Source organism: Erythrolamprus reginae, chromosome 13 (genome assembly GCF_031021105.1).
Source record: "Erythrolamprus reginae isolate rEryReg1 chromosome 13, rEryReg1.hap1, whole genome shotgun sequence".
Taxonomy (NCBI): Eukaryota; Metazoa; Chordata; class Lepidosauria; order Squamata; family Dipsadidae; genus Erythrolamprus; species Erythrolamprus reginae.
The window spans coordinates 9,866,400-9,885,619 of NC_091962.1; the positions used below are offsets into that span (position 1 = coordinate 9,866,400).

General features: G+C 45.1%; 1 protein-coding gene across 7 annotated transcripts in view; it reads left to right on the top strand.

The window, feature by feature from the left end:
• Positions 1–2,658: 2,658 nt before the first annotated feature.
• The window catches only part of B3GAT3 (beta-1,3-glucuronyltransferase 3), a 42,521-nt gene continuing 25,959 nt past the window's right edge, over positions 2,659–19,220 (top strand). Inside the window, exons 1-7 of one of the 7 annotated variants that reach the window (XM_070766165.1) lie at positions 2,659–2,808; positions 4,271–4,360; positions 6,189–6,363; positions 7,880–8,210; positions 9,415–9,705; positions 12,611–12,726; positions 14,185–14,778. In XM_070766165.1, coding sequence (XP_070622266.1) covers positions 4,279–4,360; positions 6,189–6,363; positions 7,880–8,210; positions 9,415–9,705; positions 12,611–12,709 — 978 coding nt within the window. In that variant the 5' untranslated portion in view covers positions 2,659–2,808; positions 4,271–4,278 and the 3' untranslated portion in view covers positions 12,710–12,726; positions 14,185–14,778. Of the gene's footprint in view, positions 2,809–2,922; positions 3,366–4,270; positions 4,361–6,188; positions 6,364–7,879; positions 8,211–9,414; positions 9,706–12,610; positions 14,779–19,220 lie in introns of those variants that run through there. The other 6 variants (XM_070766166.1, XM_070766170.1, XM_070766171.1 and 3 more) reach the window with 6 other exon arrangements.

Here is a 19,220-nt window from a genome sequence, read left to right on the forward strand (position 1 = left end):
TTTTGTAGCCCTTCTTCCCCCCAAAATTACTAGTATCTTTCTCTCCCCTCTCCAAGTAGTAGCAGCTCTTTTTGTCAGTCTGGTTTGGACTGAGGGCCAAACATTAGCCTGAAGTTTTAGAAGAATTTTTGTAGGACAACTTTATGTTCCTATGCCTCCAATCTCCAAATTGTCCAGCTTTTGTAAGAGCAGAATCATAAGAAGTCTCGGAAAAACTTTTTAAATCAAGGAGGGCCCTTATGTAAATGCCCTCTACCTGCACTGGGAGAAGGACCTTCTAGTTCCATGATGGCAAACCTATGGCAGGTGTGCCACAGGTGGCACGCAGAGCTATATCAGAGGATATTGATACCCAGTACAATGCCATTATGTTTGACATGCTCCAGCCTCTTGTGATTAGGGACCCGACACAGAAGAGTCGCCAATGGTTATTCTATGGTCAAGGAAGGCTTGAGTAAAACACCGCTTCTTTCATCCGTTGTCTTTAAAGTTGGAGTTGGCTAGCATGGTGCCTTAACTGGAGCCCTTTGAAGTTTCCTGCTTGTTTTCGACTGCTGCATCATACAATTACTTCTGTAGTGATTCTCACCTCCACAATTATAATAAATCACCAGTTTCCATTTTTTTTTTTCAGGAGGAGGAGTAAAACTTATTATACTTCCTACTCTTTGCTATCAGCCATGGGATCATTTGACTCTAGAAAGAGTGCAGAAAAGCGCAGCCAAAATGATTAGGAGCCTGGAGGCTGGAACAATGGTTGTAGGAACTGTGCATGGCTAGTCTAGAGAAGACAAGGACCAGGAGAGACATTCATTCATTCATTCATTCATTCATTCATTCATTCATTCATTCATTCATTCATTCATTAGATTTGTATGCCACCCCTCTGTGAAGACTCGGGGCGGCCAACAACAATAAAAAAGACAATGTAAACAAATCTAATATTAAAAATAATCTAAAAAACCCCAATTTAAAGAAACAATCATACATACAAGCATACCATGTATAAATTCTATAAGCCTAGGGGGAAGGGAAATTTTGCTCAACGAAACCTGGCAAGGAAGGTCGTAAAACTGGGCAAAAAAACTCCCTTAACGAACAGCTCTCTTAGCGCCATAAACTCAATTGTGGTCGTATGTTGAGGACTAACATCATTTCTGAATACCAGTTGGCCCAAAAAAAAAAACCCCAAAAAAGAAAAGAATATTCTGGTCTTAAATAGGGTCAACTCGCCACTTTTCCATCCAATGTCTCACTTGTAGAAAAAGAATCCCAATTCTGAATCTTGGCGTTGCCAACTAAACATAGAGAATTGACTTTGCAATAAAAACAATAATAATAATAATAATTTTTATTTATTTATTTTATTATTATTATTATTATTATTATTGTTATTATTATTATTGTTATTAGATTTGTATGCCGCCACTCTCCGAAGACGGGGCGGCTCATAACAATAATAAGACAATATAAACAAATCTAAAATTTAAGTTAATTTAAACACCCTAATTTAATAAACCAATCATACATACAGACATACCATGCATAAATTTTTTGTAAGCCTAGGGGGAAGGGAAAGTCTCAGTTCCCCCATGCCTGACGAAAGAGGTGGGTTTTAAGGAGCTTGCGAAAGGCAAGGAGGGTGGGGGCAACTCTGATATCTGGGGGGAACTGGTTCCAGAGGGTTGGGGCCACCACAGAGAAGGCTCTTCTCCTGGGTCCCGCTGGGAGATGTTAGCAGTCTTCCAGTATTTCAGGGGCTGTCACAGGAGGGGGGTCAACTTATTTTCCAAAGCACTCAAAGACCAGACAAAGAATAATGGATGGAAACCCGTCAAGGAGAGATTCAACCTAGAAATAAGGTGAAATTTTCTGACAGTGAAATCAACCAATGGGACAGAAGTTGCCTTTGGAAGTTGTGGGTGCTTCATCCCTGGAGGCTTTCAAGATGAGAATCGGATAGGCATCCGTCAGAAATGGTATAGCCTACAGGGGTGTCCCCTGCTTGTGTGTGTGCAGTAGATTACCTCCAAGGTCCCTTCCAACTTTGTTATTTCTACCACTTGAGACACTTGTGTCTCAACAACTGTAAATGTTGATGCATACATTCCGACCTTGGAGACACAAGTGTCTCAAGTAGGAATAACTGAGTTGGAAGGGGCCTTGGAAGCAATGTCTCCATCAACATCTACAGGTCTTTTGGTCCCAACATCTAGAGACAATTCCAATATTTGAGTTTTGTCTGCATTTCTGCCTTCTATGGCAGGCGGTCTCCAACACTGATAGGTTCTGGACTTCAACTCCCAGAATTGCTGGCTGAAGAATTCTGGGAGTTGGAAGTCCCCAAGCCATCAAGTGGACGAGGTTGAAGACCTCTCTCTATGGCTTTCCTTTAACCATTTTAATGAGTTCAGGGTACAACATGGAGTCCCTGTCTTTTAATACACTTTTAAGTAGATCCTAATTGGGCCGTTGTGTAAAGTTTTCAAGAAAATTGGAATAAAACTCGCAGGGCTGCAAAATGTACGGAAGGGGTGATTATAATGAGATGGCATTTATTTTGAATTGGCGGGCGGAACGTGTTCAGGGGGAACCAGAGGAGGCCGGAAGTTGTTGCACCGGGGAACCCTTTATAGCAACGGACGACGAAAGGAGTACGAAATCAGACGGACCGGAAGTGGTTTCCTGGGCGAGCTGGAGGGTGAGGGGAAGAAAGCGCGGACCCCAGATAAGATGGAAGGGCTTTGACGAGCTGAGGAGCGAGCCCGGTACTTCTTCCTTCGCCCTTGTCGGCGGCAAAAGCAACCGGTGAGCTTAGGCCTTGGCACCATTGCCATGGTAACGGTGTTACACCATCTCCCTGCCGTCCTTCCCGTGGCAGCCGTCGGGCTGTGGAACCTCAGGGAGGGCTGCGAAGCAACTGCGCCTGCGCAGATGGGAGAACATAACCGGAGGTGCCTTCCCCAACCTGGCGCCCTCCTTGATATCCATTCCCTCCTCAGGCGGTAGAGGATGATGGGTTCTGTGTCAGTGCATTGACAGGTGGGGGGGAGCCGCTTTGCACCTCTGTAGGTGACTGAAACGGGGATGATGGGTTTTGTAGTACATCACGCCTGACTCGAAAGCAAGAGGTGATGTGGGGAACGATGGGTGTTGTAGTCTCCCTAGAAGGTGCAGGAGCTATGTCTGAGTTACAATAGTAGGAGATCGTTGGGAGTGATGGGAGGTTCTGGGTGAAGGAAAGGGGCTGGGGATGATGGGAGTTATAGCACAGCTGGCCTTAGTGGAACCCTCTGAGGCAGGTTAGATGGGAGAGAAAAAATGAAAAATTGACTTCTCTAATTTCTTTAGAAGGAAACAGAAAGGTAGGGCACTGTGCTTTCTTAACTGGGAATTTATCTTTATTGATATTTCATATTTTCTTAATCATCTCCCTCAAAGAGGGGCTGTGGGTGGTGTACATAACCGATCCATTAAAAATGTATAAAATTATAGATTACATTGGGGTTATATTTTTCCATTGTGCACTGCAGTGATAACAATTTTAATATTATAAGCCGCTCAGAGTTGCCCTATGGTGAAATGGGAGGCTGATGAATTTAATAAATAAATATCGAAAAGGGGGGAAATATTATCATCATCTGTGAGCCACCCCTCTTCGGAGAGGGGCGGCATACAAGTCAAATAATAATAATAATAATAATAATAATAATAATAATAATAATAATAATAACAGCGTCTGTTTAACTTTGTTTTTACCATTTTAAATTTAAATGGCAAAAAAAAAAATCTGCATTATGAAACCATCCTAGGAGACAATAGAATAGAAAGAATAATAGAACAGAAAAGAACAAAATATTGTCACTTTGAATGTACACTAATGGGTAAACATTAAAATTTAATTACATTGCATATGACTGCTAACTTCTTACTGCTCCAGAAATCTTCATCTTGTTTATTAATATTTATCAATATTGCTGTGCATTCAATTTCCGGAGGCCTTCATCTTGATTTTATTTGTTTGTTTATTTGTTTGTTTGTTTGTTAATTAATTAATTAATTAATTAATTAATTAGATTTGTATGCCGCCCCTTTCCGTGGACTCGGGGCGGCTCACAACACAATAAAACAGTTATGACAAATCTAATAATTTAACATTTAAAATATTAAAAACCCCATTATTAAGCAAGCATACATACGAGCATACCATACATAAATTGAATTGGATAGGCCCTGGTTTTAACATTTTGCCTCTCTTTCTCTCCTTAAGGTCGTGCCATGAAGGTGAAACTCAAAAATGTTTTTCTCATCTACTTCCTGGTGTCCGTGACTGGCCTCATGTACGCATTGATGCAACTGGGTGAGCATCAGAGTTGGGGTCAAGAATGTGTCACTCTTTGCCAAGAGAATAGAAAAAAAAAGTCTGGGTTTGCACAGGGGGTCCTCGACTTACGACCGCACTTGAGCCCAAAACATCTGTTGCCAAGCAAGATGGTCTGGAGGACAGAAGGAAAAGGGGGGACAAGATCGAAACATTTAAATATTTATTTATTTATTTATTTATTGGATTTGTATGCCGCCCCTCTCCAGAGACTCGGGGCGGCTAACAGCGACAATAAAACAGTGTACAATAGTAATTTGGTATTGATGATTAAAAATCAATTAATATAAAAACCAAACATACATACATACATACCATGCATAGAATTGTAAAGGCCTAGGGGGAAAGAGGATCTCAATTCCCCCATGCCTGGCGGCAGAGGTGGGTTTTAAGTTGTTTACGAAAGGCAAGGAGGGTGGGGGCAGTTCTAATCTCTGGGGGGAGTTGGTTCCAGAGGGCCGGGGCCGCCACAGAGAAGGCTCTTCCCCTGGGTCCCGCCAGGCGACATTGCTTAGTTGACGGGACCCGGAGAAGATCCACTCTGTGGGACCTAACTGGTCGCTGGGATTCGTGCAGCAGAAGGCGGTCCCTGAGGTAATCTGGTCCGGTGCCATGAAGGGCTTTATAGGTCATAACCAACACTTTGAATTGTGACCGGAAACTGATCGGCAACCAATGCAGATTGCGGAGTGTTGGTGTGACATGGGCATATTTGGGAAAGCCCATGATTGCTCTCGCAGCTGCATTCTGCACGATCTGAAGTATGTGAAAGGGTTAAATAAGGTTCAGGAGGGAAGCGTTTTTAATAGGAAAGTGAACCCAAGAACAAGAGGGCACAATCTGAGGTTTGTTGGGGAAAAAGATCAGAAGCAACACGAGAAAATATTGTTTGATTAAAAGAGTCATAGATGCTTGGAACAAACTTCCACCCTCCTTGTCTTTCGCAAATTATATCGCCAGGCATGGAGAAACTGAAACACCTCCCCAAGGCTTTTATGTTTTATGTTTTGGTATGTATGTGTTGCATGGTTTTTAATTGTTGGGGTTTTGTATATCTTTCTCTTTTAATATTAGATTTGTTGCAATGTTATATTGTCTTTGATTATTGTTGTGAGCCGCCCCGAGTTTTCCGAGAGGGGCAGCATACAAATCTAATAAATTATTATTATTATTATTATTATTATTATTATTATTATTATTATATTGATATTCTAATGCTGCCTCCTCTTGGGTCTACCAATTTCCAACTTTCTTGTTTTGGAAAATAAATCCTCTTTTGGGCAGACCCCTCAAATACTAGAATTTTGCTACCAGGTCACCCCTAGTCCTTCTTTTCTCTAGGCTGGTCATTCTCTATTTATTTGTTTGTTTGTTTGTTTATTTGTTTGTTTGTTTATTGATTTATTTAATTTATTTATTTATTTGATTGATTGATTGATTTTTATGCCGCCCTTCTCCTTAGACTCAGGGCGGCTTACAACATGTTAGCAATAGCACTTTTTAACAGAGCCAGCCTATCGCCCCCACAATCCGGGTCCTCATTTTATCCCCCTTGGAAGGATGGAAGGCTGAGTCAACCTTGAGCCGGTGATGAGATTTGAACCGCTGACCTTCTCAGCTTCAGTGGCCTGCAGTACAGCACTCTACCTGCTGCGCCACCCCGGCTCATTTATTTATTGTTTATTATTTATTATTAAACAAAATAAGTAAAGAAGGATAAATAGAGACACAGTTAACAATAATTACCTGTGCAGACTTGGAAAATGCAAAGGAGGTGGAGGAACAGGATTCCTTTCTCTGGTTGTAGGGCAGCCCTGTGATTGCAGCCAACCCCTGAAGGCTGCTAGTGACCTCATCCATGTCAAGGAGAAGCGCCTATCCCAGTTGCAAAAGGAAGTGAAGCGGTTGCAGGGCCTGGAAAAGGTTCCGGAGCGGGTAGAAGAAACACCTGTCATCTATGTGGTCACGCCCACCTATGTCAGGTAAGGGACAAAAGAGGGCGATGCTGAACGTTATTTGTGCCTCTTTCATTGTTAAGATCCCTCAAGCCTTGGTTATGCCAGGCTGCCAGGGGTTTCCAGGGGGATGGGTGAACCGGTGGGACAGCGCCCTTATTAGCCACGCCCCTCCATCTCTTGTTCTTCACTTTTAGCTTCACTTTTAAGTCTTAAATTTTTTTTACTATGTAATGGTTTGAAGTGAGGATTGTCTTATTTGTTTTGTGTTTTGATGGATGGATGGATGGATGGACGGACGGACAAGATAAGATAAGGCAGGCATACATAGAAAGGAAGATAGGGATAATAAGTAGAGAGACATAGATAGATAAATGATAGAAAGGGAGATAGGGATAGATTAATAAAAGGACAGACAGACATAGATAAATGATAGAAATGGAGATAGAGATAGATTAATTGATAGAAGGTAGGTAGATAAATAGACTAGATAGATAGATAGATAGATAGATAGATAGATAGATAGATAGATAGATAGATAGGACAGATAGATAGATTAGATAGATGGATGGATGGATGGATGGATGGATAGATAGATAGATTAGATAAATAGATTAGATAAATAGATAGATAGTTTGATAGATAGGTAGATAGATAGATAGATAGATAGATAGATAGATAGATATAGATAGAGATTGATAGATAGATAGATAGATAGATAGATAGATAGATAGATAGATAGATAGATAGAGATAGATAGAACTATTGTTGTTATTATTGTTGTTATTATTATTATTATTATTATTATTATTATTATTATTATTATTAAGGATAGGAGATTGGGACAGATAAATAATCGGTAGACATAGATAAATGTTAGAAAGAGGGATAGAAAATGGAGGGAGGGTGGGCAGGAGGAAGGAAGCAAGCTGGAAGGAAGTAAAATGGAGGGAAGGAAGGAAGACAGGAGACAGAAGGAGGGAACTAGGAGAAAGGAAAGAAAAGGAAGGAAAGGAGGGAATAAAGAAGTTTCTTATCCTCATTCTAAGCAAAAGACTGGTGCTTAAGGGAAGAAGGAAAGAGGAAGGGGAGAAGGAGGGATTGAGGTAGAGAGGAAAGGCGGCAGGAGAGAAATTGTGGGAAAGAAAAAGAAAAGGAAAACAGCTTCCGACGTTCGATAGAAGTGTCTCTTAACACAACCACTCGATCCTTCCTTCCTTCCTTCCCTTCCTTCCTTCCTCCCTTCCTCCTTTCCTTCTTTCTTTCCTTCCTTCCTTCCTTCCTTCTTTCCTCCCTTCCTTCCTTCCTCCCTCCCTTCCTTTCCTCCCTCCCTCTCCTTCCTTCCTTCCTTCTTTCCTTCTTTCCTCCCTTCTTTCCTTCCTTCCTCCCTCCCTTCCTTCCTTCTTTCCTTCCTCCCTCCCTCCCTTCCTTCTTTCCTCCCTTCTTCCCTTCCTTCCTTCCTTCCTTCTTCCCTCCCTTCCTTCTTTCCTCCCTTCCTCCCTCCCTCCCTCCCTCCCTCCCTTCCTTCCTTCTCGGTTGTCAGGCTGGTCCAGAAAGCTGAGCTGGTCCGTCTCTCCCAGACGTTGATGCACGTCAAAAACCTGCACTGGATCGTGGTCGAGGACTCACCGAGCAAGACGCCGCTGGTCTCCGAGTTGCTCGCCCAGAGTAAGCTGCCTTTCACCCACCTCCACACCGAGACCCCCAAGGAGCACCAGCGGAAGGAGACCGATCCCAACTGGCTGAAGCCGCGCGGGGTGGAGCAGCGGAACCTGGCCCTTCAGTGGCTGCGCGGGCACCGCAGGCTCCCCGACGCGGGCGTGGTGTATTTCGCAGATGATGACAACACCTACAGCCTCCGCCTCTTCGATGAGGTCAGTGGCCTGAAACCCTGTAGCCGTTCAGGAAACACATTCTTTTTATATGCCTATCTGTGTTTTTATTTGTTGAAACCAAATGCCGCCCACCTCGCTAACAAGAGGGGCGTCTCTCAGCGAAGGGATACCAAAATTTTTACTGCTCCGCTGTGGGTGTGGCTCCATTTTCGATACCCCACTGCATGGCCCCTCTCCCTCCCCATCCGGGAAGTAGCCCACCCCTGGGCGTCTTTTACAGGAGATCCATACAGGTGGTCCTCGACTTAGGACCACAGTTGAGTTGCTAAGCGAGTCAGTTATTCCCTGAATTACACCCAGTTTTATAATTGTTATAGTTCTTGCGGGAATCACCGCATTTGATTGTTAAGCAAGTTTGATTTTTCCCACTGTTTTAGCTCGTTTTATCTATCTGTCTGTCTGTCTATCTGTCTATCATCTATCTAATCTACCTATATAGCAGGGATCTATTTATTCTTTCTTTCTTCTCCATCTTCTCCATGATTCTCATCTATCCCTCTCTCTGTGTGTGCCTATCTACCTATCTTTATCATTCTCATCTATGTCTGTCTGTCTGTCATTATTTATCTATATCTATCTATCTATCTATCTATCTATCTATCTATCTATCTATCTATCTATCTATCTATCTATCTATCTGGCTATCTATATCTTTCTATCCTCTCTATCATCTATCTAATCTATATAGCAGTGATCTTTCTTTCTTTCTTTCTTTCTTTCTTTCTTTCTTCTCGATCTTATCCATCATTGTCATCGATCCCTATCTCTGCCTGTCTGTCTGTCTCTCTATCTATCTTTATCATTCTTCTCTATCTCTGTCTGTCTGTCTCTCTCTCTCTCTCCTTACCTACCTACCTATCTTTCTCTATCATTCTCTTCAATCTCTGCCTATCTAGCTGTCTGTCTGTCTCTCTCAATCTACCGTCTCTATCATCCTCATCTATCTTTGTCTATCTGACTCTACCTATCTATCTATCTATCTATCTATCTATCTATCTATCTATCATTAAAACAGTAAACGAACAAGACAATCCTTACTTAAAACATTATATAATAATTATTTTAAAAGCAAAGCTCAAAAAAGAGAATAAGAGATGCAGGGACATCCTTAAACTATGGTTGAACCAGAGAGGAAGGGATGGGGAGATTCCTGCTGATCGCCTCCCCTTCTCTCCCCAAACAGATCCGTTCCACCCAGCGCGTCTCGGTCTGGCCCGTGGGCCTGGTGGGGGGCCTCCGTTTCGAGCGCCCCCTGGTGGAAAACGGCCACGTGGTGGGTTTCTACACGGCCTGGAAGCCCAACCGGCCCTTCCCCATCGACATGGCTGGTTTCGCCGTGGCTCTCTCGCTGCTGCTGGCTAACCCGGAGGCTCGCTTCGACCTTCTGGCCGAGCGCGGTTACTTGGAGAGCAGCCTCTTGCAGTCCCTGGTCTCCATGGAAGAGCTGGAGCCGAAGGCAGACAACTGCGCCAAGGTGAGAAGGAGACCACGAACCTCTCTCCTCCCCGCTCTTCCCCTCCGCCCACCGGCTTCTGCCAAGCAAAGTCCAACGGGGGGGAAGCCCGATTCGCTTAGTGATATTTCACCTTGAAAACAGCTGCAGGGACTCGCTGAACAACCGTGGCCAGTGTTGGGTATTTTGATTATTATTAATGTTATCTGTATTATTTATTTATTTATTAATTATTTAGATTTGTATGCCGCCCCTCTCCGCAGACTCGGGGCGGCTCACAACAAAGTGAAAACAATTCACAACAAATCTAAATTACTGTTTAAAATTATTTAAAAGAGCCCATTTTCTAAACACACATACATACAAACATACCATTCATAAATTGTATATGCCCGGGGGAGATGTCTCAGTTCCCCCATGCCTGACGACAAAGGTGGGTCTTAAGGAGCTTACGAAAGGCAAGGAGAGTAGGGGCAGTTCTAATCTCCGGGGGGAGTTGGTTCCAGAGGGCCGGGGCCGCCACAGAGAAGGCTCTTCCCCTGGGGCCCGCCAACCGACATTGTTTAGTTGACGGGACCCGGAGAAGGCCCACTCTGTGGGACCTAATCGGTCGCTGGGATTCGTGCGGCAGCAGGCGGTCTCGGAGATATTCTGGTCCAGTGCCATGAAGGGCTTTATAGGTCATAACCAACACTTTGAATTGTGACCGGAAGTTGATCGGCAACCAATGCAGACTGTGGAGTGTTGGTGTAACATGGGCATACCTAGGTAAGCCCATGACCGCTCTCGCAGCTGCATTCTGCACGATCTGAAGTTTCCGAACACTTTTCAAAGGTAGCCCCATGTAGAGAGCGTTACAGTAGTGGAACCTCGAGGTGATGAGAACATGAGTGACTGTGAGCAGTGAGTCCCGGTCCAGATAGGGACGCAACTGGTGCACCAGGCGAACCTGGGCAAACGCCCCCCTCGCCACAGCTGAAAGATGGTTCTCTAATGTGAGCTGTGGATCGAGGAGGACGCCCAAGTTGCGGACCCTCTCCAAGGGGGTCAATAATCCCCCCCCCAGGGTAATGGAAGGACAGATGGAATTGTCCTTGGGAGGCAAAACCCACAGCCACTCCGTCTTACCCGGGTTGAGTTTGAGTCTGTTGACACCCATCCAGGCCCCAACAGCCTCCAGACACCGGCACATCACTTCCACTTAGCAGAGTTCAGCTGGCTTAATTTGCAGCGGAGTTAGCATGGCAAGAAATGACACGTGGTTCAGAATCCCAATTTTTTAGCAACAAATGACCACTCCTTCATAAAGATGAAAAATACAATCTTTACTTACAATTGTGTTGATTCAAGCAATTGCAAATTTCAAGCAGATAAGTTTATATTCCAGTCCATATTAATAACTTCTGGATGGTCCCATGTGTGAGGATGGCTTTGGATTTCATCTCACACATGTGTCCTCAGCCGAGGACAATGGAGCACACAGGAGGTGGACAAGGAAGGGTCATCAAGGCGAAAAGAGTTCAGAAGAGGAGAAGGGAAGGGAGGAACATCTATTCTGCAGAGGTTTATACAGTCTGCAGAGTATCTGCCCCTTTTGGTCATCAAAAGGTGACACACTGGTCAGTTAATTGCGACCTGACCATAGAGATGTGTTTACAAGACAGTGCAAGCATGTAGTAGAGTGGTTAAAACCCAACAGTCATAAAATCAGGCCGTGTGATTCGATGGATTTGCCAGGTGGGAGGAAGACTATTTGTAGCTTGGGGTTGAAAGGAGGAGGCTGCTCTCTGAGCTTGGGTGACCGGCCTAACAGACGTTGCGTGACCAAGCTAGGTCACCTCATCAGGGCTAGGAAGGAGTGGACTTTGTGGAGTGGAGGAGAAAGAGGAGGGATGGAGGGACGAGGAGGAGGACAACAACTGTGGAGTCCTCAGTAGCAATAGCATTTAATAATAATAATAATAATAATAATAATAATAATAATAATAATAATAATTTATTAGATTTGTATGCTGCCCCTCTCCGAAGACTCGGGGCAGCTCACAACAACAAGACTTTAGACTTATATACCACTTCATAGTGTTTTTACAGCCCTCTCTAAGTAGTTTACAGAGTCAGCATATCGCCCCCAACAATCTGGGTCCTCCTTTGACCCACCTTGGAAGGACGGAAGGCTGAGTCCACCTGGAGCCGGTGGTGAGATTTGAACTGCTGAACTACAGCTAGGAGTTAGCTGACGTAGCCTGCAGTGCTACACTCTAACCACTGCGCCACCCCGGCTCAATACTCCCCGAGCATTTGTTGCAGACGTTTCGTGACCCAGCTAGGTGATCTCATCAGTGCCAGAAGGAAGAGGGATTTGCTCAATGTTTATATTCAAGTAGCTTTTTTTGCAGAGATAATTTATTAGATTTGTATGCCGCCCCTCTCCGAAGACTCGTGGCGGCTCACAACAATACAATCTAATATTAAAATATTACAATCTAATATTAAAAAGAACAAGTTAAAACCCATTATTACTAAAAACAATCAATGCTACACAATCACACCACACTCAAATGCTATTAGTCAGAAGGGGGGGGGAAGATTAGCCCCCCCATGCCTGGCAACATCTTGCGGAAGGCGAGGTGGGTGGGGGGCAGTTCAGATCTCCGGGAGGGAGTTGATTCCAGAGGGCTGGGGCCGCCACATTGAAGGTCCCACCAGACGACATTGTTTAGTTGACGGGATCCAGAGAAGGCCAACTCTGTGGGATCTAATCGGCCGCTGAGGCTCGTTGAGGACTAGCCTGTTGATAGATATCCTGGGGGCCAGTGAGGAAGCCCCGAGTCTACGGAGAGGGGTGGCGTACAAATCTAAATAATAATAATAATAATAATAATAATAATAATAATAATAATAATAATAATAATTCTCTTTGTTTCAGGTCCTCGTTTGGCACACCCGGACGGAGAAGCCTAAGATGAAACAGGAAGAGCTTTTACAGAAGCAGGGTCTAGGTTCCGATCTCGGCATCGAGGTTTGAGACCGGCTCCCGTCCAGGTACCACAACGGGCCGGGGTGGGTGCGTCTCTGCCGGGCCAGAGAGCCCACCCCAGCCAGAATGGGATTGCCTTGTAGAGAAAAGAGAGGACGTTTTATTTTAATTTATGAACGCTGGACCCAGTCCTGTCTCTGCGTGTGCTCGGGTAGTGGCCAGGACGTTTTGTTATTTTTATGTATTCGATTTGTATGCCGCCCCTTCTCCTTAGACTCAGGGCGGCTTACAACATCTTAGCAATAGCACTTTTTTTAACAGAGCCAGCATATTGCCCCCACAGCAGGGCATCTCAATTATTCCCCCCCAGGAATAAGTAAATATTTCACACACACCCAAACTCTCCAATCTGGGCCCCAATAGAATTTTGATATTTATTATTTTACGGATTATAAGCTGCAAGCAAACCCATGGCTGGTGAAGGCTGCTGTACCGGGAGTAAGAGTAAGTGGAGCCTGTTTTCGGTTAGGCAGGCATAGGCTACCGTGGTTAGGGCCCTCTTTGGACACGGGGCCAGGCTGGCTTAATCAAGCCAATGTTTTGGGGTCGCCAGCCTGGCCCGCAAGCGCTGCCTATGCAGGGCACTCACAACAAATGGTGTGGAAGGAAGACTTAGGATTTATTTATTTATTTATTTATTGGATTTGTATGCCGCCCCTCTCCGGAGACTCGGGGCGGCTAATAGCAACAACAAGACAGTGTACAATAACAATCCAATACTAAAAAACGATTAATATAAAAGCCCAACATACATACCGACATACCATGCATAGAATTGTAAAGGCCTAGGGGGAAAGAGGATCTCAATTCCCCCATGCCTGACGGCAAAGGTGGGTTTTAAGTAGCTTGCAAAAGGCAAAGAGGGTGGGGGCAATTCTAATCTCTGGGGGGAGTTGGTTCCAGAGGGCCGGGGCCGCCACAGAGAAGACTCTTCCCCTGGGTCCCGCCAAGCGGCATTGTTTAGTTGACGGGACCCAGAGAAGACCCACTCTGTGGGACCTAACTGGTCGCTGGGATTCGTGCAGCAGAAGGCGGTCCCTGAGATAACCTGGTCCGGTGCCATGAAGGGCTTTATAGGTCATAACCAACACTTTGAATTGTGACCGGAAACTGATCGGCAACCAATGCAGACTGCGGAGTGTTGGTGTGACATGGGCATATTTGGGGAAGCCCATGATAGCTCTCGCAGCTGCATTCTGCACGATCTGAAGTTTCCGAACACTTTTCAAAGGTAGCCCCATGTAGAGAGCGTTACAGTAGTCGAGCCTCGAGGTGATGAGGGCATGAGTGACTGTGAGCAGTGACCCCCGGTCCAAATAGGGCCGCAACTGGTGCACCAGGTGAACCTGGGCAAACGCCCCCCTCGCCACAGCCGAAAGGTGTTTCTCTAATGTGAGCTGTGGATCGAGGAGGACGCCCAAGTTGCGGACCCTCTCTGAGGGGGTCAATGATTCTTCCCCCAGGGTAATGGACGGACAGATGGAATTGTCCTTGGGAGGCAAGACCCACAGCCACTCCGTCTTGTCTGGGTTGAGTTTGAGTTCGAATGGATGCAGAGGTGGTCCCTCCTTCGACATGCTATTCATGGCGCCCGCAGAGAACAAGAAGGACCCACGCAGCTGCCCCGCCTGGCTGCCTTCTCTTCCGGGCTTGGAGCAGTGTGCAACTGGAAAAACACTCCCCCTCCGGGGAAATGGATCGAGAGGGACCACACGCATGTTCCCTGGGGTCACTCACGCACTGCCTGGCATTGCTCCGCGCCTCCCCAGGTGGTGGGGACGACACTATTTGGAAGCACTGCCTTACAGGAAGAAATCTCTTGATCCAGCATTTAAATAAATATGGACCGGAGGGGTGGGATCGAAAGCCCGGTCCTGGGGTGGGGCTGGTTCCTGTCCCGCTTGCTGTATATGTGCGCGCATGTGTCTTAAGTATTGTCCGATAATATGCATGAGAACCTGTCAATCCCCTCCTCTCAAGTTTCGTATATCCCTCCTCCGCGCCCCAAAAGACTCGTGCAACAAATGTCTTAGCAAATGAAGATCAGCTTCAATTCACTTATTCTTGGGTCTCTGTTATCGGCGGTGGAAAAAGACCATTTTTGTCCATTTCAAAGCCTGGCCTGGCTTTCTTTAAAGCAGGAGTGGTGGCAAATTTCTGGACTACGGCTCCCAGAATTCCCCAGCCAGCATGGCTGACAGAGTAATTCTGAGAATTGAAGTCCCCATGTCTTAAAGTTAACCTTGCTTTAAACCTGCGTTTCTTGACCTTGGGAGTGTGGAAATGTCTTGACTACAACTCCCAGAATTCCCCGTGCTTTGAGATGACTGGACTACAGCTCCTAGAACTCCCCATCCAGCATGGCTGACACAGTAATTCTGATGGAAGCCCCAAATCTTTTTTTTAATTATTTTTTTATTGTCTACACATAAAACACATACATAAACAAGACAGAAAAACATATATGGGTACAATTCCCGCACGTTTACAGTCTCCGTTTGCATCCACCAATATACTTTCCCTATACATTTACATTCTGATAAATTACTTGTTCTTTCTCTCTTTTTTCTCCTTCTACGTTATTCTATACGACGGTCCATAAAGATTTGATATTATTCTTTCAAGTATTGACAGTTCAGTTCATCTTTTATCCTTCCTTCCTCCTTCTCCTCTTCTTTCTTTCTTTCTTTCCTTCCTTCCTTCCTCCTTCTCCTCTTCTTTCTTTCCTTCCTTCCTTCCTCCTTCTCCTCTTCTTTCTTTCTTTCCTTCCTTCCTTCCTCCTTCTCCTCTTCTTTCTTTCCTTCCTTCCTTCCTCCTTCTCCTCTTCTTTCTTTCCTTCCTTCCTCCTTCTCCTCTTCTTTCTTTCCTTCCTCCCTCCCTTTCCGTCCTTCCTTCCTTCCTCCTTCTCCTCTTCTTTCTTTCCTTCCTTCCTCCTTCTCCTCTTCTTTCTTTCCTTCCTCCCTCCCTTTCCGTCCTTCCTTCCTTCCTCCTTCTCCTCTTCTTTCTTTCTTTCTTTCTTACCTTCCTTCCTCCTTCTCCTCTTCTTTCTTTCTTTCCTTCCTTCCTCCTTCTCTTTCTTTCTTTCCTTCCTTCCTTCCTCCTCCTCTTCTTTCTTTCTTTCTTTCTTTCTTTCTTTCTTTCTTTCTGCCATTCATATAAAGGAAGCCCCCATGTCTTAAAAGTTACCGTATTTGAAGATCCTTTCTTTAAAACTACGATACATTTCTTAACCTTGGCAGTGTGGAAATGTCTTGACTATGACTCCCAGAATTCCCCAGCCAGTATGCTTTAAGATGGGTGGACTTCAAGTCCCAGAATTCCCCATCCAAGATGCTTTGAGATGACTGGACTACAATTCCCAGAATTGTCCAGTCAACATGCTTTAAGATATCTGGACTTCAATTCCCATGTAACTCTATTAAATTTAAAAACAAAATTGCCTGGGGAATTCTGGGAGTTGAAGTCCCCCAATCTTAAAGCATGCTGGCTGGGGAATTATGGGAGTTGGAGTCTATTCGTCTTAAAGTTGCCAAGATTGAGATACACCATTAAAGAGAAAATAAACCATTGAAGTTTTAGTCAAGAAGTCCGCCCAGTGTTATATTGCCAAGGTTGAAAAATAACTGCTTTAAAGCATACTCTACAATGGTTTAATTTCAGGCATGGATGAATTTAACCTAAGTTGGCCATTAAACAAACCGGGGTTTAATATCTATGTGGAAAAAAAACTCTTGCCAAATTTTGTACCACCTGTATTTTCCGCTTGTAATTTTTTGGGAAATGATGCTCCCTTCCACATCCGGGCATGCTTTACTTCTGTCGTATTTGCTTTGGGGCGGTGATCAAGTAGATTACCGAAGATCTCCGCGCCATCGCCGGTCCGGTTTGCCTCAAATCTTGGCTGCGTCCGAAACTCATTTCATTGCTCGAGGGCGCCCGAAATTACCGAGTGACTCGTGCGGCCCACCCTTTTGGAAAACGAACGTGGGAATGGACGTCTTACGCCTGGGCAGGTTTTTAAATTCACTTGTGGAACTCAACGCCACAAGAAACTTCATTGAGATCCACGAACGACGAAGTTGACTCATCAGCCCAGTGCTGGCACGGCATTCTTCTTACCCCACCCAGGTTTTGCATCCTTCAACGCTGAGCTAAGGACTTGCAGCACAGGTGTGTTTGTGTCTTTGCAACACCCTCCAGCCTCGCCCTGAAATTTTCTCAACACAAAAGAACCTCTGTGCAGGGATAGCTCAGCAACCAGGTTCGTTTTTCCCCGTCACCAAAGGAATGGATACAGTACAGGTAGTTTTCGAATGGCAACTGTTCTGTCGGGCTCTCTGGTAGACTCCTCCCAAAAATTCACAGGTACAAATTTCAGACACAGACACGTTTGAAAATTCAAAACAATGTTCTTTATACCGAAAAATGCAAATAAACGAAGCCCTCTTTTTGTATAGCCAAGAGCACTCGTCTCCAAACAAACTGGTAATTGGTACAAGTCCCTTATCAGTTCTGTGATACTTAGCTTGCAGCTGTGAGGCAATTCACAGTCCTTCTTCTTTCACAAGGTGAAACACACTTTGCTCTGCTTTAGTTTCAAAGTGGGGAAAAATCAGCACACAAAAGGTCAAAGTCAGTAAAGCAGTCACGAAACACAACGATCAGATAATCCTCCACAGTGACCAAACCCACAGGCTGCTCTTTATAGCAGCCTCACTAATGACCACAGCCCCACCCAACCACAGGTGGCCTCATTTTCTTTGATAATAATCTCTCAGTTGTTGTTGCCTATGCATGCGTGGCTGTATCATTAACTCTTGTTCTGAATCCAAGAAGGAGAGAGATAATTGATCTCCTTCTGAGCTGTCTGCCACACTCTCCTCCTCCCTGTCACTCATGTCTTCTTGGTCAGAGGAGCCTTCATCAGCAGATTCCACCGGGGGCAAAACAGGCCTGCAGCATGTGGATGTCTCCCCCACATCCACAGTCCTTGGGGCAGAAGCTGGGCCAGAGCTAACCCCAACAGCAATCTTTTTAGTTGTTTATGTTTACAGTATTGGATTTATATGCGGCTCCTATCTGAGGACTCGGGATGACTTACAACATATAGAAAAAGACAATATACAGTGGTACCTCTACTTAAGAACTTAATTCGTTCCGTGACCGGGTTCGTAAGTGGAAAAGTTTGTAAGTGGAAGCAATTTTTCCCATAGGAATCAATGTAAAAGCAAATAATGCGTGCAAACCCATTAGGGAAGAAATAAAAGCTCGGAATTTGGGTGGGAGGAGGAGGAGGAAGAAGAGGAGGAGGACAGTCGCTGCCCAGAGCGAAGGGAGCGTTTCTTTTCTCTGGGCGCTGGTAGAGGTTTATTCCCTCTCCAAGTGCCCAGAGAAAGGAAAATGCTTTGTTCTCTCTGGCCTGCCACCAAACGGCTCCTCTGGCAGCCCAGAAAAGCCCGAGATGGCCGGGATTAAAGGGAGAATGGCAAGAAACTGGCCGGGCCTTCGTGACGCTCTCAAATTTCGTGGGAAATTTTTCTGGGCTCAGGTTCTTAAGTAGAAAATGCTTCTTAAGAAGAGGCCAAAAAACCTTGAACACCCGGTTCTTATCTAGAAAAGTTCTTAAGTAGAGGCGTCCTTAAGTAGAGGTACCACTGTATATCGAAATCCAAATAAAATGCAGTTACAACTAAAAAACTAAAGAACCCATTAAAATACCTACATAACCATTCAATCAACACACTATTCATTCATCGACTATGGGTGAGAATCTAACAACCCCAAGCTTTTAGACTCTTACAAAAGGCAAGGAAGGTGGGGGCAGTACCAATCTCCAAGGGGAGCTGATTCCAGAGGCCCGGGGCTCCCACGGAGAAGGCTCTTCCCCTAATCCCCACCAAGCGACATTGTCTTGTTGACGGGACCTGGAGAAGGCCGATTCTTTGGGATCTAACCAGTTGATGGGACTCGTGCAGCAGGAGTCGGTCCCGTGAATAATCTGGTCCCATGCCATGTAGGGCTTTATAGGTCATAATCAACACTTAGAATTTAGTGGCTGTTGAAAACTAGAGCACCGAAAAAGGTGGCTTAACATTGTTTTTTCACACTTTACGGCCGTTACCGCATCCCTTGTGCGACTGATTTTTTAATTAGTGATTATTTAGCAGTGATTCGCTTAATAACAAGGTAGGCGAGGAAGGGATATAAAGGGACTTTATTAATTGGACTTATATGCCGCCCGTCTCCGAAGACCTAACCCCGGCCTTGCTTAGCGACAGAAATCTGGGGATCAATCGTGGTCATAAGTCGAGGAACCCTCCGCAATTGGCCGCTCTTTATCCCCCAACCCACCTCCTTGGCCACCATTCACAATACTGGAATGGCGCGAGTTTACGTTGTAGCCTCCAGCAATCGCGTACGGGTTGTAAAACTGATCGCGGTTTGTAAACCGCCATTCACGGCTTAGCCTGGGACTGTCAGTCTTCGGGAGAATGCATTT